Source organism: Thalassophryne amazonica, chromosome 2 (assembly GCF_902500255.1).
Source record: "Thalassophryne amazonica chromosome 2, fThaAma1.1, whole genome shotgun sequence".
NCBI classification, from domain to species: domain Eukaryota; kingdom Metazoa; phylum Chordata; class Actinopteri; order Batrachoidiformes; family Batrachoididae; genus Thalassophryne; species Thalassophryne amazonica.
Genome location: NC_047104.1, coordinates 101207370 through 101234166, shown reverse-complemented (window position 1 = coordinate 101234166; position 26797 = coordinate 101207370). Strand labels below are relative to the sequence as shown.

Here is a 26797-nt window from a genome sequence, read left to right as displayed (position 1 = left end):
AAATGTGCACAGGGGATTGCATTCTCCTGACATGAGTTGCAGGGCATCGCTCTTGTATTTTGAGGTGTTAAAAAAATTTGTTTGACAAATTTTCTCTCTAAATGGTCACAGAATCCTCACAGGCATCTCAAACCCTTCTGAATTTAGTTTCCGTGACTCAGAAAGTGCGCAACATGTGAGACAACTTGTGAGGAACTGATGACATACTTTTCCTTTTAAAGCAGCGCTTCTGGAAGCGGCCTAGCGAGTCCAGTAGCCAGGCAGCAGGCAGGGTCAGCGGGCTGGACCTTTTTACAGTGCTTTGCATTTCGTGCCTACAGTCGGGGGAATTCCACAACCTCTTTTCTCATAATAGCAGCCCACTGCCATTCTGCGCACTTTGTCCGCAAACGTGTTGTCATTTAAGTGTGATTCCAAGAGAAAACTGTCACTAATTCACGTTTTGTCACTAATTTGTTTCCAAATATTGCCCAACAAAAACAGTGAGCCCAGTGTGATACGACCCTAAGTTCAGCATTATAGCGAAACTGTGAACGAGACTTAAAGGGAATACTCCATACAGTGCCATTCCTTCCCATTTAAAGCCCAAATAACAAATCAGGGTGTGTTTTGACGCATCACAGTAACTTCTTGATTCATCTTCGTCAACTCTGAACAAACTTAGTATACATAGTAGTTACAGCCCTCATCTGTACCAGTTTTGAAATCTCAAATTTTCGAACTGTTCAAAAATTTCATCCCAATTTGCAAAATCGTCACTAGTGTGGGGTGACTTCTGGATTTTTGTAGTTTTAACAGCTTCAATCATGTTTGAATGTCTTTAAACGGGGTATTCCCAGTGAGTATGGCTTGAAACATGTTTGATCGGGCTCCATCGGATACAAATTTTAAGTCGAAGCGGTGTTTGTTGAGGATCTGACTGAGGGCAGAGCTACTTACTTTTGTTTTCAGACGGGTTGCCAGGCCTGCACTTTTTAAGCCAGCCTCATAGGAGGAAAGCCAGATTAAGCCATTTCATATAATTTTTTGCACTTTTTTGGCTTGTGGGTGAGCGTAGTAGAACAGCACTCTGTGGAATAATGGTGTGCATTTGTTCTTAATGAAGTCATGGACTGAAGTGTACAAAGTCCTGTTTTTTGATAATAAGGTATCATACTTACTCTTGTGATGGTCCTGGCTGACCAGTGGATATCATTCCCTGCCACAACTGGAGAGTTAAATATATAAACAGACATCAATAATCTAAGAAATTTCAATCATGTACAACTACTAGCAATGAGATCAAAGGGCTCTGAGCGCAATGTTCACTGGATGTTGTTATCTTGACTGCCACCGCTTTGATCTTGTGTTTATCTGATAGGAGCAGTGTGCAAAGCTGTGGTGTGTAATGTGATTAGGAAGTGTGTCAGTGGGCTTGGACCCACGGCTCCCCTGGGTGAAGCTGGAAAGGACAAAATAACACTGAGGTGATGGTGTGGCTCTTACCCCTGCTTCAGAGAAGGCTGGGCGCGGGATGCCTGGCAGCCCGAGTTTGTTGTGAATCGCAGTAGCGGAGACTATCTGAGCGGAGGACATGGAGGCCATGCTCTGGAGGGCTTTGTCCTTCACGGCTTGGTCCTTTAATAGTCACACAAGGCTTAGCACTTACATGGAAGGGCATGCAGCAGAAACACATGCTGAAAGCAATGCAACTTCTCTCATTTGGCAGTTAACAGTAAAAAGGTTAAAAAAAATCATAAACATGGATTAAGGGATTATACCCGATGGCCATATTATTGCAAAGCCCTTGCATGCATACGTGCATCTGTCTGTGCTCAACATACGTCCAGTCCTATTACTGCCAAGGTCTTCAAATTCACAGGGAACATTCTTGAGACAAAGACCTTGGACAAGTTCAAAGATAGCTAACCTTGACCTATTTTAAGAGGTCAAAAGGTCACATTCTGTTTCCTATTTTTATGCTCATATGGCAGAGGGTATTTTAGCATCACATTATATTTAGAAATTAATGTGCCAAGTAGTGACAGCTGAATTCAAGTATGGAACTGTTAAAGACATTCTTCCAGGTAGGAGATATCTAGTTTACTCTCCCTCAACTGGTCTTCAAGACATTTTGTCACCCATCCAAATGGCGTCTTCAGTTTTAAAAGTAAGATGGTGTGGTATCATCGATATATCAGGTGTCCCAAAAAATATGCAACATTTTATCAGCAAAGAAAATGGTCAAAGCATATGTTTAGGAAATAAATTTATGGCTGGATAGAAAACTGAAAGGTTGAAGTTTTTCATACCAATGTCAATATTGGCCCTGCATTTTGTCAATCTCTGAGACATGTTCAATGTAGGCCCCGCGTTGGCCAATTACGGCCTGCAATCTTTGGGGAAAGTGTCCTGAGGAATGTTTCGGATTTCTCGGCAGATGTTTTCCTTCAATGCATCGATGCTTGGCATCGACATAAACTTCAGGGTCTCTGCAAGTAAAAAAGAAACATAAGTGATTACGTTTGTAGCATTTAAGGGTCAAACCGATTGTTTTAAATGTTGTAGATTTTTTTGGGACACGCTATATATATATATATATATATATATATATATATATATATATATATATATATATATATATATATATATATATATATATATACACAGTATATATGCATGCATGCTTAGGAGGAGAGCATCTCTATTGTAAAAGTAAGTAATTCAACAAAAGAGATGTTAACAGTTTCTCTTGAGAGCCATTAAGAACAATTCAAGCTACAGAGTACCATGAACATAAAAAAATTCATGACATGTTTTGTTGATGATTATACAGTTTGTGTATCCAGGTGTAAGGCTCAAAATGAGTTTAAAGCTTGAGATGAATGATGTGTTTTTAGAACATGTACAAGGGCAGCATGGTGGCTTACTGGTTAGCACTGTTGCCTCACAACAAGAAGGTCAGGGGAACAATTCCCACCCAGGGCCTTTCTGTGAGGAGTTTGCATGTTCTCCCTGTGTCTGCATGGGTTCCCTCTGGATGCTCCAGCTTCCTCACACAGCCAAAGACACGCAGGTTAGGTGGACTGGAAACTTGAAATTGTCCGGTGTGTGTGGGTGTGAATGTGCTTGTCTGTCTGTAAGTGGCATTGCGACAAGCTGGCATCCTATCAAGAGTGTACCCCGCCGCATGCCCCAATGACAGCAGGGATAGGCTCCTCCCCCCGTACAACATCTGCATGTGAAAACCAAAGCTCTTTTGCACTCAAATCATAATTTTCATGCCTGAGTTATGAAGAAAGGTATTTATTTAATGCAATGAAACATATTTTTACCTTGTGCATCAGGCAGCGATAGCAACATATCGTTTTAACTTGCACTTGTAGATGTAGTGAAGAACTGTGTTAACTGCCAATGGTTTTCTGAAGTGTTTCTGAGCCCACGCGGTAAGATCCTTTACACAATGATGTCAGTTTTTAATGCAGTGCCACCTGAGGGATCGAAGTTCACGGGCATTCAATGTAGGTTTTCGGCTTACATGTAGAAAGTTCTCCAGATTCTCTGAATCTTCTGATTATATTCTGGACTGCTGATGAAGGAATCCCTGAATTCCTTGTAATTGAACATTGAGAAACATTGTTTTTAAACTGCTGGACTAGTTTTTCATGCAGTTGTTCACAAAGTGGTGATCCTCGCCCCATCTTTGCTTGTGAATGGCTGAGCCTTTTGAGGATGCTCCTTTTATATTCAATCATGACACTCACCTGTTTCCAATTAGGTGTTCTTTGAGCATTTATCAACTTTCCCAGTCTTTTGTTGCCCCGCCCTGCAGGCATGCATTTCAAAATGAGAAAATATTTGCACAAAAACAGTAACATTTATCAGTTTGAACATTGAATATCTTGTCTTTGTGGTGTATTCAATTGAATATAGGTTGAAGAGGATTTGCAAATCATTGTATTCTGTTTTTAATTTATATTTTACACAACATCCCAACTTCATTGGAATTGGGGTTGTAAATTATTTTTCTCCACATCAGCGGTGTGCTGCAATATGTCCCAGCTGCTCACACTGTGTTCCCGCTGCGACAGTTCCGTGCACGAGCATGCGAGACACCGTTGTGTGCACGAAACCATAGCAACGCGATCATTCACTCCTGCCCGTCGACTCGATGTTTTCGTAGTTCGCGCATACTTCGTGGACTTCAGGAAAGCCACAGCCCCCCCCGCCCTCCCTCGCCCTCACCAACAGCCCCATCACCACTGTGGACTGTCACCGCGTCCTTGGCACCACCATCACCCAGGACCTCAAGTGGGAGTCAACCATCAGCTCCCTCATCAAGAAGGCCCAGCAGAGGATGTACTTCCTGCGGCAGCTGAAGAAGGCCAAGCTGCCTGTCCAGCTGATGGTGCAGTTCTACACGGCCATCATCGAGTCCATCCTCTGCTCCTCCATCACGGTGTGATACGCCGGGGCCACAGCCAGGGACAGACACAGACTGCAGCGCATTATGGCCTCTGCTGAGAAGGTGATCGGCTGTAGCCTTCCATCTCTCCACGACCTGCACGTCTCCAGGACTCTGGGCCGAGCAGGTCGGATCACAGCCGACCCTTCTCACCCTGCACACAGTCTATTCAAACCACTCCCCTCGGGCAGGAGGCTACGGTCCATCCGGACCAGAACCTCCCGCCATAAGAACAGTTTCTTCCCCTCTGCCGTTAGAGTCATGAACTCCTCATAACTCAGTCACCTTAACCTTAACTCTGTCACTTTATCATTTTATCATGGGTCACTTTAGACAATGTATTTTGGTTTTAATTGCACTCCTCCCACTGCACTGTTTTTTTCTGTTTCTCTTTCTTTCTGGTTTTCTGTTGCACACAGCCTTTCATATTTCATGTCATTTTTTTTATCTTATATTTTGGCTTATTTTGGCACATATTGTATATTTTATCTTAGCATTTTATATTGCTCTCTGTTTAATGTTGCACCATTATATCGAAGCAAATTCCTAGTCTGTGAATCCTGTTCATTGGCAATGGCAATAAACTTCTTCTGATTCTGATACGAGCTGTTCCGCCGTGATTCACTCTGATTTGTACTATGTGTGAAAGGGCCCATACAGTTCCCAGTCCACCTAACCTGCATGTCTCTGGATGTGGGAGGAAGCCAGAGCACCCAAACAGAACCCAAGCAAACACAGGGGGAACATGAAACTTCACACAGAAAGACCACAGGTGGGACTTGATCCCATGACATTCTTGCTGTGAAGCAACAGTGCTAACCTCTAAGCCACCGTGCTGCTGAAACAATTTTATGATGTAACCTAGTAGAGTAACTGTAATGTGGAACTGTCTGCCTCCAGAGTATTGCTGGTTGTGCTCTTCCTGATGGATGTGTGAAACATTCTTATCTTGTGGGAAATGTTGAAAGGACCATATTTCAAGTGGCAGAAAGGTGTCCTCGACCTTCACCCAGTTGAAGAAAGGTTTTTACAATTTCACACAAGCGGATTCTTTCAGTGATGTTGTTTGGTGCAGTGGAAAAACTAGACAGCCACTAAATAAATGTATGGCCCAGCACAGAAAGAGTAACACCTCACCTCAGAACTCTGCAGCATACATCCAAAAGACTCCTTCTTTGCTCGAGCCGTGTGTTTTGGATCATTGTCATGCTGGAAGACCCAGCCACATTGCATCTTCACTGATGGAAGGAGGTTTTGGCTTAAAATCTCATGATCAGTGTTGCCACAGTTACTTTGAAAAAGTAATCCAATTACTGATTACTGATTACTCCTTGAAAAAGTAACTTAGTTACTTTACTGATTACTCAATTGTAAAATTAACTGTTAGATTACTAGTTACTTTTTTATTTACTTTCCCCAGCTGCCAACAACAACCCTCTGCCACCTCAACATGACAATAATACTTTATAGTCACCCTTTCTTGACTTCAGTGAAAATAAATACTTGTTTTATAAAAAGTAAAATAAAGACCTCTTTCTTGACCTCATATTTAACTGTTGACAGCACTGTAACAGTAAAACTTGCTATTTCTAACCTACTAACTATTAAATTCTTTCTAAAATTTTTCTAACATTTAAATTCTCTCTAAACATTTTACTTGTCAAAATTATTATTATTATAAGTAGTATTAGTAGTTGTAGTAAAAAAAGGCTTCAAAACTGGACCTTTAATCTAGGGGTGTTGTGGGGGGGGGGGGGGGCACATCCTTGCCCCACGCCCCCATTCCATCTGGATTCGCCCCTGCTTTGGCGTTTGAGCACAAAGAATGGATAACATTTATTTATGCAGAAAACATGACCAGATTTACAGGTAAGAAAGTTTTATTGCGTTTTCACATCATGTGGTCCTCAGAAAGAGTGTTTAAGTGCATTTGAGTGGAAAATAGTGTTAGTTGTTGACGCGTTGCGGAGGATCAGCTGTTTTTAGTGAGCAGATACGGAGCGGCTCAGCTAAGAATTCTAAATGAAGGAGAAAAAAAAGCATAAAAATGTCTTTGTAAAGCTCAGTGCAGGTGTGCTGTTGCCACCATGCTTTAAGAGGTGAGGACGAGTCATAGCTGCTGCAGAAAACCACGGATGAAAAGCTCACAGCTCGCTTAATGTGGGCAGTTCAGTTGAACCCCGACCTCCTGCCCACGGACCAAGTTTAATGCTGCTATCGACCCACAATGCAAAAATAATAGTAACACACAGTGACTTGGAGAAGTAACTTTAATTTGATTACTGATTTGGAAAGATTAACGCGTTAGATTACTCGTTACTAAAAAAAGTGGTTAGATCAGAGTAACGCGTTACCGGCATCACGTTCATTCTTCTCTTAACACAGATCAGTTATCCTGTCCCCTTCGTAGAAAAACAGCTCCAAAGCATGATGTTTCCACCCCCCCATGCTTCACAGTAGATGGGTGATTCTTAGACTACAGGCACTTATGTCCTTTGATCATATTGTATGAAAAACAGAAAAAAGGGGAAATTTCACACTTTTATAGTTATCTTTACAATGAAAGTGTGTTAAGAACTTTGTTCTAGTAGTCTATGATGACTTTTTCACCTTTTTTCAGCATCATTTCAGCATCAAATATTGCCGTTTTGTGCTTGTCCCACACCCACACTTTTGATCTTCAATGATAAAAATGAATGGTAAAGAAACGTTTTTTCTAATGTTTTAAAATATCTCTGAATAAAATATCAGTAAAATAATCAAAACATAATTGGGGTATTCAATGTCATACAACTGTTGTGATTTTTTTAAACAAAATGTAGTTGTCCCACACTATTGCCGTAATTTCCACCACAACACTGTAATGTCCCTTTAAACAGTTTGTATGAAAGATTGTTTGGGTAGTTTCTATGGAGATAAACAGTGACATCAGAGCACATGTATATAGCGCCAAATCACAACAAACAGTTGCCCCAAGGCGCTTTATATTGTAAGGCAATGGTGTGGTGGAAATTACATTTACAAGGCCAATAGTGCCCATAGTTAAAGAATCACCCAGATATGGTGTTCTTGGGATGCAACTCAGCATTCTTCTTCCTCCAAACACGCCTGGCACTGCAGGATTTGAGTCCCTCTTTACGTAGTGTGTAGCCTTTGTTACTTTGGCCCCAGCTCTCTGCAGGTATTTCATCAGGTCCCTCCGTGTAGTTCTGGGAGTTTTGTTCACCATTCTCATGATCATTTTGACCCCACGTGATGACATCTTGCGTGGAGCCCCAGATCGAGGGATATTATCAATGGTCTTGTATGTCTTCCATTTTCTTACAATTACTCCCACAGATGATTTATTCACACCAACCTGCTTGACTATTGTAGATTCACTCTTCCCAGCCTGGTGCACATCTACAATTTTCTTCCTGGTGTCCTTCGACAGCTCTTTGGTCTTGGTCATGGTTGAGTTTGGAGTCTGACTGTTTGAGACTGTGGACAGGTGTCTTTCATACAGATAACGAGTTCAAACAGATGCCATTAATACAGGTAACAGGTGGAGGACAGATGAGCTTCTGAACGAAGAAGTTACAGGTCTGTGAGAGCCAGAAATCTTACTTGTTTGTGGGTGACCAAATACTTATTTTGCACCATAATTTACAAATAAATTCTTTAAAAATCCTACAATGTGATTTCCTGGATTTTTTTTTCTCATTTTGTCTCTCATAGTTGAAGTGTACCTATGATGAAAATTACAGACCTCTCTCATCTTTCTAAGTAGAACTTGCACAATCAGAGACGGACTAAATATTTTTTTACCCCACTGTATATTTGCTGGCATCTTCATGTAAATAACCCTTCTTCTTCACGTTTCATCTTTCCGTCAGATGCATCACAGAAAGATCATCAACACGCCTACTTGCTTACGGACTATTCACACAAGGGCTCATTCAGACACGAACCCTCACACCTCATAAAAATCTTCAATTACTGAAGGAAACGAGCAAATGGAAGAGAAGAAGAATGTCTGGTCCATCTAATTTGGGGATTTGCGTTCTCACATACAGCTCCACCATGTAATGTCTAGACACCTTCTTGGTTGGAGTGCATGCATGAAATAAGCTCTGTCTCTCTCCCCGAAGGGTATATATGGGACACACCAGACCATCTTACTTTTTAAAATGGTTGAAGTCACTTTAAAAAGAAGTGAAATGTCTTTAAACATCTACATACTGCACTTAAATAAGTTTGGTTGTGTACCAGCAACAATACAAAAGCCAGTCAGCAGTATTAGTTAGCAGTAGTTAAAGTAGAAATTGTGTATTGTTTGTTTAAGACATAGTATTATATGTAAATAAGAGCAATCAGAGATTTCTGACATCCGTCACTCCGGATCCAGACCACCTTTAAAATTCAGTGGAGTCTTCCATGGCCTAATATGTATCCGTGGTGCAAATTTGGTGAGAATCTGTGCAGTAATTTTGACATAATCTTGCTAAAAGTAATCCTTCAAAGCCTATACGAAGTGAAACTTATATTAGTTTTATGTAATCTTGCTAACAGAAACACAAATAAATAAACACCGATGATTTTATTACGTCCTTGGTGGATGTAATAAATAAATAAATTAATTTAAAAACATCTAACAAACCCATGCAGACTCGCTGATGACAGAAGCAAAAAATAAGCATGCTGGCAACAGATGCTGATGGAGCAAAATCAAGCTACATTATGATATCAGTATGATGGCACACAGCAACACAAATAAACTACAGCAGGAGCACAAGGCCAAAAAGCAACAGCTGAAGGAGAAGGAAGGAACTTGGATCACAAACCGAAAAGTATGTACTTACCATGCTTGTAACCTAAATGCAAACAAACAAGGCTTTATTGTAGAGGTGTGATTTACTAGGCAGCAAGTACTGTGGTTTTAAACGCAATAAAATAGCTGTTTATGTGAGACATTCGTTAAAACAAAGCCTTGGTGGCAAATGTCAAGCTCATTGTAATTTTCACATTCTAATCAGTCGTCAGCAGTGAAAACAATAATCAGAGAACAGTAACATAATGACAGCAAATTCACAAAAATAACATGGACAAGCACAGAAACAGCAGGTTCTCACTGATGCTCCTTACAGTGAAAACTAACTTGTATTTCTCTTTGGCACTGTACTCTAATTTGCTTTAAGTAATAACAGACAAGAGATCCACACAAAAGCTGCCTGTATTTTCTCCAGGCAGCCACATTTACTGCTTTCTTATTCCCAAAAACACATACACATGCACACACACACAAACGCTAATACACGAAGAGCATTCGAAGGGTTCAGACTGCCAGTTCAAATCTGATCTCAATGGCTGACTGCCCACGTTATATATAGCAAGAGAGCAGATCCAATCTGTGTGTCTGCGTGGACAGCTTCATTTTCCATTTTATCAACTTCGGTTCCTATTGTAATGAAGTAGCAATAGCAAGGCATGCTAGCGGGGTGAGCATGGAGCAGCACTTACAAAAACTGGAGCAAACCTAAATCTCCTAAAATTAATTAACTGAGTTGCTACGAAATAGTTAAAATAAACTTTGTAGTGTTTCGTGCATTAAGCTTTAATATCTATGGAAATACAGTCCACACGTTTGGACAGTGACACCATTTTTGTAATTTTGCCTTTGACATATTCATGTTTATAGTCTAAATGGTTTAACCTATTAAATTTCTAACTTTTCTAAATGATTTAAGGTTATTGTTTTTTAATGAGTTCATAAACCTTCGTTTGGCTAGTTTATTCTGAACCCACTCATCACATGTGCGTCACGCGCTATTCCACCACATGCTGTGCTGCCCACTACCACAATTCTATACCTGTGGAAAAGTCTGAACACCTCATGTCAAACATTTTATTTTCTATTTTGGAGCAAGTGGTGAGTGATTTTATTGCAGTGGGGTGAAAACTGACTGAAGTGGGAAGTGATAATGAGTGGAGAGGTCTGCAGTGGCTGGGAGTGAGCTAAACGCGGCATCAAAAGTCACAGATGTAACAAAACTCACTTGAAATTTAATCAAAGTGTTCAGACCAAAATGCACTTAAAGAAATGTGATTTGATCACATTTTAAACCTATGAATTAAGCTTGATATGGATTTGGAAAAACCTATTTAATGGGATTTTTCACTGTACATTTCCAATCTATGCACATACCTGTAAATCAGATTTTTACTGGCAGGCTGAACAAAGGCTAAATCTTGTGGAATAATGAGAACAAGGAAGAGTGTGAAAGTCAATATGTGTAGTCAGATGCCCAAGAAATAAAGAAAATGGCCTGTGGGTAAAGCGTCCATTAACTTACAAGCATCACTTTATAAAAATACCTTAAATTACAGGTCAAAATTTTCAAAAGAACATCTTTCACAATGCTTATCTCCAATTTTAATCTGATATTTTGAAAAGATTTCTTCTGCGATTTTTAACAGATTTTGCTATTGCTGAAATAACTGACAAGAACACTGTGAAATGACAACATCTGGACTGGGAGGAAGGAAAGCAACTGACAGCCATGGCATTGTGAGAGCTTGGAGTTATCAACAGATTGAAGGGAGAACAAGAAAGCAAAGAGGGCATTTCAGACACAGCCAGCTTCACGGCCATTCTCTGCTTTGAATGCACACCACAGAGTCTTTGACAGCAAGGAAAAGTTGGGTTACACTGTCAAAGGAAGCAAAGATGCAATCTTCTCTTCATTTTATAATAAAGACCTCTTTGCCATGCCCTTTTAATGAAGTCTGCTTAGTAAAGCCCTTTTCAGACATGCACACTGCAACATATTGCATGCATAGTTTAGGAGTTCGATGACACAAACTTCATATGTCTACAAATATCCCTCATGGCTCTCTTCAAACATGTACAGACCTTCCTTACTACTGATCATACAATATTTACATTTTGTGTGCATTATGTATTCTAGCTACAATACATAATCGATTAATTCGTTTTCAAATTGGGGCAGCGTGATGGCCAAGGGATTCGTGTACCAGTTTCCAGAGTGGAAGGTTCCTGGATCAGGACCACCCCTGCCCATTCTCCATGTAATTCAGTGACTACATTTACATGCAGCCAATAACCCTTTCATAACCGGAATATTAGCAATAACCCGGTTGCGCACTGCCATGTAAACACCCACAAAAACCCGAATATGCTCATATTCCGGTTTTTAAAAACCCGAATAAGACCCCTGGGTTACTCCTTTTCTAACCTGAATATCAGGTCATACGAGGTCTGTCCAAAAAGTATCGGACCTTTTTATTTTTTGCAAAAACCATATGGATTTGAATCACGTGTGATTGCATCAGCCAAGCTTGAACCTTCGTGCGCATGTGTGAGTTTTTTCATGCCTGTCGGTTGCATCATTCGCCGGTGAGCAGGCTTTGTGTGAGCAGTGGTCCACCCCTCTCGTCGGATTTTTATTGCGAATAAATGTCTGAACGATTTGGAGCTTTGCTGCATCAAATTTTTCCAGAAACTGTGAGAGACCTCCAGCTGGACACCATTCGGGAAAATTTAGATGGCTTTCAGTGACAATTTTATGGGGATTACACAGATTAAGGAGTGCTCCAGCCGGTTTAAAGACCGCCCACAGCGTCTGAGAGCACGGCGCGCTCCCGAGCGCTGATCGACAAGCTCAAACCCCGCTCAAACAACCAGATCATTTCCAACATGAAGGCTTTGTTGATCCAGGACGTCGTCTAACTTTCACAAAAAGGCAGAAGGCGTGGACATCAGCACTTTTTTGGCATGTTCTACTGTTACAGGAGTTTTTCTCATGGAAAGAGAAGCGGAGGATTGCGCCACCATGCCGCTCATGGCGCGGGACAAAACCACCTCCGTGTTGGTCTCACAGGACGGCTTTCAGGTGGCTTTCAGACAGCTTCCGGTTGCTTTTCAGTCGTGTGAGTATCCGAGAAATTGTGCATGAGCTGGACATGCCCCAACATGTCCTGTGAGGCTTCATCACGGCGGTGCTTTGCGCCATGCGGCTCCGCCGCGACGCGCAGAGTTCCTCCGCACGTCTGTCTCAATGTTCCGAAAAAGTGCTGATGTCCACGTCTTCCGCAATTCCTGTGCTAGTCAGACGACATACCAGATCAAGACAGCGTCCAGTTTAGAAATGAACGGCACATTCCACTGTTACAGGAGTTTTTGTCATGGAAAGAGGAGCGGAGAAAGTCCGTGCATCGCGGCGGAGCCGCATGGCGCAAAGCAACGCCGTGATGAAGCCTCACAGGACATGTTGGGGCATGTCCAGCTCATGCACAATTTCTCAGATACTCACACGACTGAAAAGCAACCGGAAGCCGTCTGAAAGCCACCTGAAAGCCGTCCTGTGAGACCAACACGGAGGTGGTTTTGTCCCGCGCCATGAGCGGCATGGTGGCGCAATCCCTCCGCTTCTCTTTCCATGAAAAAAACTCCTGTAACAGTAGAATGTGCCGAAAAAGTGCTGATGTCCACGCCTTCTGCCTTTTTGTGAAAGTTAGACGACGTCCCGGATCAACAAAGCCTTCACGTTGGAAATGATCTGGTTGTTTGAGCGGGGTTTGAGCTTGTCAATCGGCACTCGGAGTGCGCCGCGCTCTCAGACGCTGTGGGTGGTCTTTAAACCGGCTGGAGCACTCCTTAATCTGTGTAATCCCCATAAAATCGTCACTGAAAGCCATCTAAATTTTCCGAATGGTGTCCAGCTGGAGGGTTCTCACAGTTTCTGGAAAAATTTGATGCAGCAAAGCTCCAAATCCTTCAGACATTTATTCGCAATAAAAATCCGATGAGAGGGGTGGACCACTGCTCACTCAAAGCCTGCTCACAGGCGAATGACGCAACCGACAGGCGTGAAAAAACTCACGCATGCGCACGAAGGTTCAAGCTTGGCTGATGCAATCACACGTGATTCAAATCCATATGTTTTTTGCAAAAAATAAAAAGGTACGATACTTTTTGGACACACCTCGTATAAACGCGCATCGGGATATCCCCATAGAAAGGAACATTATTTTGTGTTCTGCACGTCCTATCCGCAAGGAATCTTGGTCTTTTGAGTACGGCAACCACTTGTATGCGGTGCGCACAACCCACCAGAAACCACAGAAGCAGATGTAAACAGCGCATTGTGTTCTGCGTCCTTATTAGGCAGGCCGGTCGCTGCACAGGTCGGCATCACTGCGATTGCTCTGCCTCCGATGCGCTTACGGAGTATGCGAGCTCGGTAAGCGCCGCAGCGGGCCACTCACACAGCTCCCCTCTCTGCTGTGTGAGGTGCACCAAATCTGGCAAAAGGTCCAGAGACTACGCTCACTGTTTTGATGCGGAGGCAGCCCGCAAGGATAGATTTCTTGCGGAAAAAAATCCACAGCGCCACAGGGTCTCGGTAACTGCAGCCGCAGAGCTCCGTGGCCATGACTTGGATTCTTTGCGGGTCCCACATCCGTACCCCCGGAGGCAGTGAGCAAAGGGAGAGCACGCGCATTGTGTTCTGCGTGTGTCTGTTTATAATCTTCTCACCCATAAGAAAAAAGAGAGTGTTTACACAGGAGAGAAAAGTGAGAAAATGTTAATGCCTGTTTGAGAAAAGTGTGTAGTGAGGGGTTTTACACGAAGCAGGATTTGCACGAACGCCAGACCAAATCAAGCACCGGTGGAAGACGTGCGTCGCTGTTTAGATGGGGATATTCCAAATGATACCAATGACCATGTATACAGGAGTAACTCTGTCTGCTTAAGCATGTAAACAGGTTATTCTTAATGATTCAGAAACCAGAATATTGACCTTAACCCAAATATTAATGGCATGTAAACGTAGTCACTGTTGTGTCAGGAAGGCCATCACATGTAAAAATTGTGCCAAATCAACATGCATATCCATAATGGATCTGCAACATGGGGACCCCAAGTGGAAAAAGAGAGAAGCCAAAAGACCTTAATATTTGAGTATTAAATTAATTGCCAACTATCTTGGTAATTGTTGCAGTGTTTTCAGTCTTCTTTTCAAGTGTCCAAATTCTCTCATTTCAGTTTCTTAAATATATTCTGGTATGTTAACTCTTCTCTGACAGTAAACTGAATATTTTTGGGTTTTGGACAAAACAATACAGTTGTGGAAGTAATCATGGGCTTTTAGAAACAAAACACATCTTTATTTTTTTTAACCATTTCCTGGTGTTTTATGCACAAATTAACTAATGGATTAATCCAATAAACAAATATATTAACATTCTATTTTCTCTGAAAAAGGCAAAGCTGTGCGCAAGATTTTCCTCCACATTTTTTCCATTAATTTATGGCAATTCCTCTATAAACTGGATTAGAAAAACTGCTAAAAACTTTTAATGATGAAATATTTGAATTCAAGGTTGAAATTTATTGCTAGTCCATGGCTTTGATTTAATAACAAGTTAACCAAAGGATAATACAATAGATTGATTAGTTGATAGGTGAATCAATTACACAAACAACAGTTACTGCAACCCTCTTTTTTAAAATCAAAGAAGCACACTGAATATATCAAATATCATTGTGTTTTGTTTGCTCAGTTTGCAGTGAAAACAGTTCTCTAATCTCATCATAAGGTCAATTCCTTTAAAAATCACCAATCACCTTAAAAATGTGATATCATGTGAAGGTACATCTACTATGGGTCTCTGATATCATGGCACAGGCCTAAAAGTGTAATTTGTGTGAGTCTTTACTGCAAACAAGGTGCTGCACTGTAAAGCTACTGGAATTTACAGAGAAGTGACTTCAGGTCTTCTCAAGCATAACATTCCTGTCACACCTTGATAATTTAGCCAGCGTATGTCAACCATATGAAAAATGTTGCTGTACATCTAATAAGTCATGGATTTGTTTTGTACAAGTTAAAAGCATGTTGAAGTATGCTGATATACGTAATAATATGACAAGTATGGCAAAAACGTTTGGACATGCACAATATTTTCGCATCATGGCAGCGCATGACTCTTATGTTTCACATACGCGGGCCATAAGTTGTAGGTTATGTGATTGTTGATACACGTTTCTTGTAAGTTATCATAAGGCGAAATATGCCAATTGATGCTGTCCACTGATTGACTGAAAGCTGCAGTCCTCATGTGAACAGTTCAGACTGTTTCAAATTTTAAAACCATTCACAGACAGAGTAAATATAAAGCCTTAATCTGGCCTGTTCATTTCAGTTGGATTCATCATCACAGCCTGACAAAAATTTATTCACATGGAAAAAGACGTCTGAAAATACTTTCATTCCTTGTCGTGGCTGAAGAAATGTAGGGTTTTAAAACAAGTTTCTCTGTGGTTTTTCTGCTCCTGGTATGTCTCTCAGCCTGAACTAGAGAACACCAGCTCTTTGTGCCACAAAACAATTAACTTATTTTCAAAGTTCAAGTCACAGTTGAGTCACAGCACCTCATTCATTCACGTTTGTGTTTATCACAGGCATCAGTCGACTCATCAGCAGTCTGCACGCAATGAAAATAAATCCCATGATCCACCAAGACAGAAATAAAATAAAATAATGTTAAATTACTCTGTTTGGCCTCCATGTAGAGGGGGCGAGGACAGCGTACGCGTGCTCGATGATGTGCTCATCAATATTTAAGTGTCCCACCTGACAGACAAAAAGGTTCTGCTGATGGTATGAACGCAAATCAAGCCACTTAACTGTTCTGACACGTATCATACTGTGCGGTACCGACCCGAACCACTTGGTGGAAACGGGGCTGTCAGCATACGCTGGCTAAATCGTCAAGGTGTGACAGATGCATAACATCTTAGATATATGCCCGCGTATGCCAGCGTTGTTAATATGGTCGGCATACACTGGCTAAATTGTAAAGGCATGACAGGCCCCTAAACCATAAATTGCATGTCTGAAATGGCTTCAGAGATTTAAGGAAACGTATATCTTCAGAACTTCAGCTTTCAGCCACTCACCAACAGGTAATGCTAGCATGCTTTCCAACACAGTCATTTTTGCATTATAACAAATATTCATATTGGTGGAGGCTTCTGGAATAAATCATCTGATGTCTCAAACAGATGGACAGAAACACTCTTACATTCTGTACATTTCTGACTTTTATCCACCTCAAATTAGAGATGCTGTTTGTTACACTTCACAATTTTTATAGAAGATATTTTCTTCAGTTATTCAATGAGAGTTCACTCAGCAAATAAAAGAATATTTAGCTTTGCACTGTAAGTAAGCAAAGACAAGACAGTGGTCACTGGAGTCTGCAGCAAACATGTCATAACAGGTTTATTTACATGGTTGTTTATGTGTTAGTGTAGAGGGATTACAACTAAACTTTACATAGGGGTTTCTTCTAGATGATGATATTTGTGCACCCACCAGATCCAAAACAGCAAATGCATGAATTATTGTTTATATTAATTCAAGATCACAAAATAAGTAATTTGTGTGCACAAATGACTCATTTTAGAGAACACTCTATTAAATCAAGTGCAAAGGGATTTATCTGTCCTTATGACACCTCCCATATTTCCATTGAGAAGAAGAAATTTGCTTATTTTTTTTAAAGCTAAATCAACAATATGATGCTGCTTTCAAAGAAAAACCATTTGAATGAGTGATGAATGAATGCAGATGACATCTAGCAGCAGCATGTCGGAAAATGAGCGAGACGCGTGGTTATTATTAAAGCAGACATGAGGGGAGGTATTAAAAATTGTGAACATACTACAGTCAGCAGAGGATTTAGGTGAGGGGCATCAGAGCATCAGGCATTCATTCTGACACCACAGGGTACAGGAAGTTAAGACGCACAGCAACCACAAGCCCAAAAGCAGAAAAGCGCATACCTTTAGCTTGGAATGAAATTCACGAGATTTCCTTCTGGCAAGAACCTGAATGTGACTAGACACCTGCAGGGAGGGGAGGGGAGGAAAACAAAGGAAGAGCCTGTAACCATGGCAATGAAAAGCCCCCTGCAACTGGGCAAAGCCAGACGTACCTTAATGGCAGCTTGGATTTCTCGAACTTTCTTTCTTGCTAAGACCTGTATGTGACTAGACACCTCCATTCCAAAAAAGAAAAACCAAAAGTACAAAGTGGATTACACACGTGTTTAAAAACACTTTTAAGCTACATAACAGAACCATCTCTAAACGGCACACTAAGCTAACAGCCAATAAAGCATAATGCTTTGTGTTGTCATCACTTAAGTGAACTGATTAAGGAGGATGCAGTCCCCTTTAGCACACATTAATGACACACAGATGTGATCCGCTGTGTGCTGAATGAGAATTGGATAGTCTAGCATTATTACGGGATCTGGATAAGTAATTTCTCTGGCCAGATTTACTTCCAAGATTCAGTCCCATCAACACTTTTTAATATTCTTACACAAAACCTTCAGTAGAACAAATAGCAACTGACAGAGCAGTGAGGTGTGCCGACTTAGATTATGATGCTTGTGTTGAGTGATTTTCTTCATTACTTGGCAGTAAAGCTACAACCATTAGTTTAATTATTAAAGGATCATATGTTTATTTGGAAGATGTTTCAGAACTCATCAAAATTTACAGTTTAAAGCTGAATTGTAAAATACGAATCTTAAAAACATTTTGCCAATGGACTCAAGTTGAACATTAACCTTCTGGATAACAATGACACTCTTAGAGAAATGTTGATTAATCTACTCTCCCTGTAAAATTGTAATACTTCCCATTTTGATGCTTAAGACAAATAATTCAAATCTACATACCTGTTATGTTACTGGCAACAATTTAAGGTAATAAGGTATTATCCAGGCAACTTGCTTTGCTCTATCACTCTAAGCACTAAAAATGTGTGACTGAAAAAGTATAACGAAACAGCAGCAACATTTACAGTGGTTGTTAAGACGGAAAAGCCATTTCAAGAATCCTATTAATTTTAATAGCATATAAAAAAAACAACTTAATTGTTCACAGGAATGGTCAGAAAAATTGTTTGTATCTTTACAGTTCCGGTTAAACGATTTACAAAATGACTGCAGGTAACATGCATGTTAATTATATACAGTAAATTATGGTTGGCTAAAACTGCCACTGTGTGGACCTTTATAGACCGGGAGCCCACAGGGGTCAGCCTAGCTGGAAAGATAACATTTGTTGTGCCCAGCAAGGATCTATGTACTTGGACAAACAAGGAAACAGATGTCTGCTGGTCCCCTGGTGGGTGTGGTGCTCAGGGGCAGGATAATACATGGAAAATTTGAGCTAGCTTAGCTCTTATAAGTAACAAAGAAAAGCAAGTCAAAATGTAATAAGCATAATAAAGTGTATTAGAAATGAATAATGACAGAGGTTTTTGGTGGTTGGGTACACCTGCCAGACCTAAAAAAATGGCACCAAAAATCATGCTAGATCAGCTCGTTGGGGTAACAACTTCAAACTAACCGGTAGGGCCCACTTTAACAGAAATGAGCAGTGACAGAGATTTTCAATGGTGGGGGGGTCTGAGCCAGACACCCAAAAGTACTATGCCCTGCAGCGGAACTAGCTCAGCTTATGGGGTGACAACTTCAAACCAGCTTCAAATTTATCAGTATGGACCACTTTATCCGAAATGAGCAGTGACAGACATTTTCAGTGGTGGGGAGGTCAAACCCAGACACCCAAAAGTAGAGTGCCTTGATAGAGAGAGTGGCGATATGAGGAATCGAAAAAAAATTGGTCACGTGACTCATGGTGCCATCTTGGGTTCAAAATAGTGTTCGCTGTTAATGTGACTCCTTGTAAATCCAGCTATTTTATTTATTTATTTGCTGAAAATGCTGGGTTGTTGTGCATTTGGAGGCACAAACAGACACAACAAGGGCTTCAAGATGTACAGATTCCCTTCAGATCCGAACAGAAGAATAATTTGGGAAAATAAAGACAATTTTGTGGGATGGAAGCCGACATCATCGTCAAAGCTTTGAGAGGTAAATTTATTGGTCAGTCCCATGTACAGTAAAACTCACCTAAACCATCATCATATAAACAAGATATTCGCAGTCACCAGACAAAAACGTCCCAAAGTTTTAGTATTGTTTTCCATGTAACAAACATTGTATATAACAAATTTTGTACAGCAGATTTTTCGCTCACATCAGATAAAATGTCCTGTCCGATCGCAATGTATTTCCATTAAACCCCTCGCATGTGGGACTAGAGCGAATCATTTACGTGATTAAAAGCCCATCACTTTCCAAAATGTGATTTGCAGTAACCCTTTACTAAGCCTGGCTCCATATAGTTGCAACATATTGCGGAAGTCCACCATCAAAGATCTGTGCATACTCCTGTGGAAGGTCCTTTCTGTAAACAGAACCCTCTGGATGGACTCCAGCTTGTTGAGCAGCGCTGCCTTGTCCGTCTTCACATGCAACCCATCACAGTGTACAATTGACAGGGGATACAAGATGATCGGGAAGGAAAGGACATTGCAAAGGTCGAAGGCTGTTTCCTCTGTGAATTCCACTGTGAATATGGATATGAAAACTGTTTATTCCGAACATTTGATACAACAACAAATACAAGATAGATCACTGAAAACAACAACAAGAAGCCCCAAGCAATTAGACGATAATACAAATAAATAGATAAAATAAAAAAAAGTTCCTAATGTGTACCCAACATGTCCGAAAAGGGGTAGGGTGAAGCATCAGCTTATTTATCCCTACCCCTTCTTCCCCACAACCAATAATACCCTTTGCCACATATACACATAGATTCCTACACACATAAACCGATATATATATATATATATATTTATATATATATATATATACGAGGGCTGTCCGTAAAGTATAGGTCCTTTTTATTTTTTTCAAAAACTATATGGATTTCATTCATATGTTTTTACGTCAGACATGCTTGAACCCTCGTGCGCATGCGTGAGTTTTTCCACGCTTGTCGGTGACGTCATTCGCCTGTGAGCACTCCTTGTGGGAGGAGTCGTCCAGCCCCTCGTCGGAATTCCTTTGTCTGAGAAGTTGCTGAGAGACTGGTGCTTTGTTTGATCAAAATTTTTTCTAAACCTGTGAGACACATCGAAGTGGACATGGTTAGAAAAATTAAGCTGGTTTTCAGTGAAAAGTTTAACAGCTGATGAGAGATTTTGAGGTGATTCTGTCGCTTTAAGGACTTTTCACGGTGCGAGACGTCGCGCAGCGCTCTCAGGCAGCGTCATCAGCCTGTTTCAAGCTTAAAACCTCCACATTTCAGGCTCTGTTGATCCAGGACGTCGTGAGAGAACAGAGAAGTTTCAGAAGAAGTCGGTTTCAGCATTTTATCCGGATATTCCACTGTTAAAGGAGATTTTTTTAATGAAAGATGTGCGGGCGGATTGCAGCGTCGGCTCGCAGCCGCCGCGACGCTCCGTCACAGGAAAAACACCTCTGCTGGAAGCCTTAAGGACAAGTTGGAACATCTCCAGCTGATAAACAATTTCTCATATACTCACTCCACTGAAAGCCATCAAAAGCCAACTGGATTTTAACAAATGGTTATCAACACGGAGGTGTTTTTCCTGTGCCGACGCGCGGACCCGTCCGCACGTCTTTCATTAAAAAAAATCTCCTTTAACAGTGGAATATCCGGATAAAATGCTGAAACCGACTTCTTCTGAAACGTCTCTGTTCTCTCACGACGTCCTGGATCAATAGAGCCTGAAATGTGGAGGTTTTAAGCTTGAAACAGGCTGATGACGCTGCCTGAGAGCGCTGCACGACGTCTCGCACCGTGAAAAGTCCTTAAAGCGACAGAATCACCTCAAAATCTCTCATCAGCTGTTAAACTTTTCACTGAAAACCAGCTTAATTTTTCGAACCATGTCCACTTCGATGTGTCTCACAGGTTTAGAAAAAATTTTGATCATCATTTTGGACATTGCTCAGACGGATGAAAGCATCTCGCAGGTTCTCAGCATTAGTAATGTCTTTCTGCAGAGCTGGTACTTTGACCTTCCTCTTGACATTTTCAGCAGCGAAGTTCTGTACCTTGGTCCTTTTGACTGGCTGGAGAAAACATCCACTGTTACTTTTCCACTCTTCTTTGAATTTTTCCCTGGCATCCGATCCCCGTTGGAGAGTTGTCAGCAGGTAGTCCTCAGTGGTCTTGGACGCTGCATACCCAGTCACAACATTAACTAAGTTTGCCAGAGCATCCATCGTAAAAGGACTGCAAGACTCATCAATCATTTCACTGAGGGATTTCATTTGGTCATTGTCCTTTATGATGCCTGAAGGCCAGGCATTGCGCAGTTGCCTCTTCACTAATTTCATGTCAGGTGAGTGCTTGAAGTTCAGTCACAGCCAAAGCTTTGCAAATGCAGTTTCAGAGTTCTGGAAAGAAACAATGCCCCTCATACTTGATGTGGAGTCCCTATTGATGGATTGCTCCAGAGAGAGATCAACCGCAGATCTGTTGTAATTCTTTGAGGTTCTCCGGACAGAAAAAGCTCCTTTTTGAAGAACATCTCATAAGGCTGGGTCCGCAGTCAACAATCTTTGAATGAAGAGTGTCCCCCATCTAGCATAATTTGGACAGTGTAGGAGAAAGAGCACATCTAACACTGCTGGAAAGACCCTGATGTAGCCATCCACATCATGCATCTTTGCAGCTCCCTGTGGATGCGATTGATGAGGAACATGTATATTCCCCAAAACTGCACTGTTGCACACCTCCAGAAAAACAGTCCTTGAACTTTCTCAAATGTTCCAAGATGACTGGATGTTCAAGGTGTCCTTCTTCCATCTCAGCAGGATTGGTGGGGACATTCTTCATCACTTCCTGCAATCCTTCATACTCCTCGACTGGCACTTCTAAGAGAAATCACTGGTACATCTTCTGCTCCAGAACATTTGTGAGACATTCGTGGATACGACTGCACCTATTGTAGAACTACCCTTTTATGAAGCCAAGAATTGATCCCTCCGCCAGTATGTCTGCCTCTGTCAAGATATATTCCATCCTGCTTTCTGAAATGAAATTACCAAGTGCTCTGAAGATGCACGTTCTAGATGAAAGCTACCAAGCATTATCAACAATGTGTCGAAGAGTGGCCTTTCGATTTCTTGAATTAAGTAAGCCTTCAAAGCAACAGCTAAGTCATAGGTCACTACCCCGGTATCACTGTCCTGTTGCCTCGGCAATGCTCATGATCCTGACCATGGTCTCCCTCACATCATTGTTGGTGGGTGATCTTGATATTGGGTCCATATACCATATGCACTGTATCGGTAATCGATCCTGCACATACACGCTGATGAAGCCAGAATGAAGGGGTGTGTTTCCATCCTGGAGCCTACAAAACCAGTACAGGTCGAGAGGTTTCAGCTGGATCTTTGTCTCATCGATGTTTGCTACATCACTGCTGCATACAAATGTTGCTTTCTTCAGAGGCTGTCTGAATGGTGCAATGTCACATGGAAACTCTACAAATTGTCATCCATTCCTTCCCTCTCAAATGCCACTTGTGTTTGTAGTTGGGCCTGTCCGACAGTGTGACCGACAGTTGTGTGAAGGGCTGCCTTTCCGTCCAAAGTTTCCACATTGGCGTCATTATTATCCCACACAGATGCTGTTGCAAGGCCTGGATTCAACTTTATGCCATCTGGTGCATGGCGATCGCACGACTCCACGGAATAAGCAAATTGTGTCTCTAGACCCTTCACCTCGCTGTAACTTATACTGTGCCCTGACGTGTTCAAAATTTGCAGCATGAGCATGGATCCTGTAAGTGAAGCTATCCCTAATCCCAAAGCAGTGTGCTTCCATGGTTTGACTGTTCCTCTAGTGACATTAAAAATGGCATTGGATGCCATCGACATCATCTTACTGTCAATACCATCCTTATGTACCCCATGGAGGTTTGGTGTTAGGCCACCTAGAAGACTCTTAAAAAGCAGGTCTAACAGTGCTAGAATGTTTGGGGCAGACTCCTTCAGATTCTGAGCGGTAGCTGGATTTGGTGTCCTTGATTTAGAGAGCTTCAATATCTGGCTTCTAAAATTAGGGCTTTGAAGTAATCAGGAAATTCCAGACAGATTCAGTTGTATACATGTTTGTGATTTATCTAAGCCTATTGACTCTGGCTTGAAAATATCCTCTGGCATTGGTCATGCAAGATTCACTGGATGGGTTATGTGTTGATATATTGTTGGGCTGGAGCAAAGAAAAAGGTTTAGATTTGTCCATACTGACCGGGTATTTCATGAAAAAGAAGTTACTGGCATGGTATTTTGAGGGTGTCTGGCATGGACACCCCACCACTGAAAATGTCTGTCATGGCTCATTTCTGTTAAAGTGGGCCCTACTGATAAATTTGAAGTTGGTTTCAAGTTGTTACTCCAACGAGCTAATCTAGCATGATTTTTGGTGCCCTTTTTTTTTAGGTCTAGCAGGGATACCCCACCACCAAAAACCTTTGTCATTTCTACTACACTTTATTATGCTTTTTACATTTTTACCTGCTTTTCTTTGTTACTTATAATGCCGCGTTCACACCGGGCGCGCTCAGATGCTACAAATTCGCGTGGGTCGCAGGCGACGGACGCGCCTCCTTCGCCCGGTGTGTCGCTCTGCTTGGGTGGACTTTCGCTGCGAAAATTCGCCCCGGTGCGTCATCAAATAGGAGGAGCTTCCATTCTGCTCGCCGGCTCCGGTTGTCAGTCAAGCTAACATGACGGACCTTGATCACACGGAGCGAGTTGTTGTGAAAAGCTCCCAATACAGAGAGTATCATTATTTGCTGCAGGAGCTGTGTCTGGGTGACGGCTGCTTTCAGCGGTCCTTCCACCTCTGCGGGACCCAGTTTGAGGGCCAACTGTCCCGTTCGCGCGCGCACATGTAAACAATTAAAAAAAAAAAAAAAAACTCCGCTGCTTGCTGCAGCTGGCTCTTCCCCCAAAAAACTCTGTCATAATTGTGTTTAGAAACCAGTCACATCTGTGTAGTTAATTAATAAAATATTCTCTACAGACGATTCGCTTGCGCGCGCACGTAAAAAAAGAAGAAAAGGAAAAAGCTCCGCTCCCGCTGCTGCAAGTAGGGCTGCTGCTCGCTCCAAAAACTCTGTCATAATTGTGTTTAGAAACCAGTCACCATTTGCTTTATACAGGTGTGTAGTTAATAAGTAAAATAATCTCCAGGACGATTCGCGCGTGCGCACGTAAAATAAAAATAAAAAGAAACTCCGCTCCCCGCTGCTGTGGTGCTGCTGTTCACACCCAACAACTCTGTCATGATTGTGAAATAAAGGACAAAAGAGACATAAGTCCTGCTCACAGGCTGCTACCAGATACAGGACATGTTCACATCTTCAGTCAAACTCCAGACATCTCCACGTCACTACATATTCAGTCCCTGATTGGTCATCGCGGCGCGACGAGATGAAAAAGTTCAGATTTTTGAACTTGGGGAGGAGGGCAGCGCGACGTGAGGTGACGCAATATCACGCCACAAACGCGCAAAATGCTCAAAATCGCTTCACTCGTGTCGTTTCATTCGCCTCCATCGTGTCGCGCTGCGCGGTTTGGCGCCAAAACGCGTCCTTACATAGGGATTACATGGCAACCTGTGGCTGCAGTTGCTCGCGTTGCGCCCGGTGTGAACGCAGCTTAAGAGCTAAGCTAGCTCACATTTTCCATGTATTATCCTGCCCCCGAGGACCACACCCACCAGCAGGGGACCAGCAGACTTCAGTTTCTTTGTTTGTCTAAGTACATAGATCCTTGCTGGGCACAACAAATTTTGTTACCTTTCCAGCTAGGCTGACCCCTGTGGGCTCCTGCTCTATTAATCTGAGCTACTGAGCACACAAAAAACAAACTTTCACCTTTATCAAACTGAAATAAGTGGCATTTTTGATTACTACTTGGGAATTATTCTCAAAATATTATAGTATTTAATTACCTGTTAATTACCAACTAACCTGTTAATTACCAACTAACTGATTCATCAAATTAATTATTTAGTGCTGCTATCCACAGTGAGTACAAGAGCAGAAATAAAGTGATTTAAGAGAAACTGCATCATCAAGTGGTCAAGTAAGAAAATGCAAATCTACAATTTTATGGTGATACACAAATAGCTCATTAATTACATGTATGCCAGACACATAAAGTTACCATATTTGAAGAAACAGATGTGTTTCTTCATATAACAACCGACCAGTGGTGGGCACAGAAAACCAAAACGTTAGCTTTGATAACTGGTAATCAGCTAACTGAAAAGTTATCTTTTTTTAACACTAAACCGATAAACTGTCTAAAAACGTATCGGAAGTTACAGATAACCGATAACTTTCAATTTTGCCTCCCAATGCTCTCAGCTACTAAGAAGCTGATTTTGAGTTTAAACAACGCCAAAGCTTCTAATAGAAGCAAAAGTGATCACAAACCCAAACAGCCAATGAGCTAGCACTTCTGTCTTTGTGCACTCTGCCCCCTGCTGTACGAAAGCGTCATTTATCCAGATAGGATACAGTGGTCCAGCGATGAGGCAGAGGTCTTGAAATGGAAAACAGGTTTGAATTATGGTTTTGCTTTACTGTATAAATAAAATTATTCCGGAGAGAATAATTGCATTAATGTAAAATCTTAAAATGTACAAAGTGATATATAACACATATCTGTAAATTTTAAAACAATGTACTAATTCTGAAGATTTGAACATTAACACACCAAAAGGATTATGGGTAAACGAAGTCTCCGCTCATACTGGTTGATTCATTCATTCTATGTAAAAAACAACACAAGTGAATCAATGTAACGTGTTGGTGTTTACAAATAAATGTGCTTTTGTAAAATATGTCATTTTTCTCATTTGTATATCAAAAAGAAAGAAATTTTCAAGATCTCACTAGACTGCGCCCAAGTGCACGCGTGATGACATCACAACTCTACTCGGTCAGGGAGAAAAGTTTCTTTCATTAACAAGAACTATCAAAAAACTTTCTTGTGTGTGGTTGCTGGAGTTGTGTGGTGACAGGAATCACCTTTTGAATGCTTGAATAACGATGTCAGTCGCACAAAGAAATCAAATAATAGTGAAAACATGTTTGGTGCGGTATTATAACTGATCAATCAGTCGCTCCGTGAGACACCATAACATGGTTCACATGTTAAGATAATTAGGCCGATATCGGACCTGATCTTCCCCTTCGACAATCTTAAGGACGCCCCGACAATCGTGATGATGCTGAATATAATCTTATCAGATATTCCTGCCGTGTGTGGTGTGCTACGAAGGACGTGAGGCACTAAATGTGACATACAGCCAATCAGAAAGTGAGGTGTCTGACCTGGGAATGTTTGTGTGTGAAATCTGTT

The 26797-nt window shown here is 41.5% G+C and overlaps 1 protein-coding gene across 3 annotated transcripts in view; it reads right to left on the bottom strand.

Annotated features, from left to right (window-relative positions):
• The window catches only part of tead1b (TEA domain family member 1b), a 177686-nt gene that overhangs the window by 28568 nt on the left and 122321 nt on the right, over positions 1-26797 (bottom strand). The window contains exons 5-9 of one of the 3 annotated variants that reach the window (XM_034190716.1): positions 17450-17512; positions 17298-17360; positions 9286-9297; positions 1486-1617; positions 1161-1207 (exon numbers count right to left, since the gene is read on the bottom strand). In XM_034190716.1, coding sequence (XP_034046607.1) covers positions 1161-1207; positions 1486-1617; positions 9286-9297; positions 17298-17360; positions 17450-17512 — 317 coding nt within the window. The remainder of the gene's footprint in view (positions 1-1160; positions 1208-1485; positions 1618-9285; positions 9298-17297; positions 17361-17449; positions 17513-26797) is intronic. The other 2 variants (XM_034190731.1, XM_034190723.1) reach the window with 2 other exon arrangements.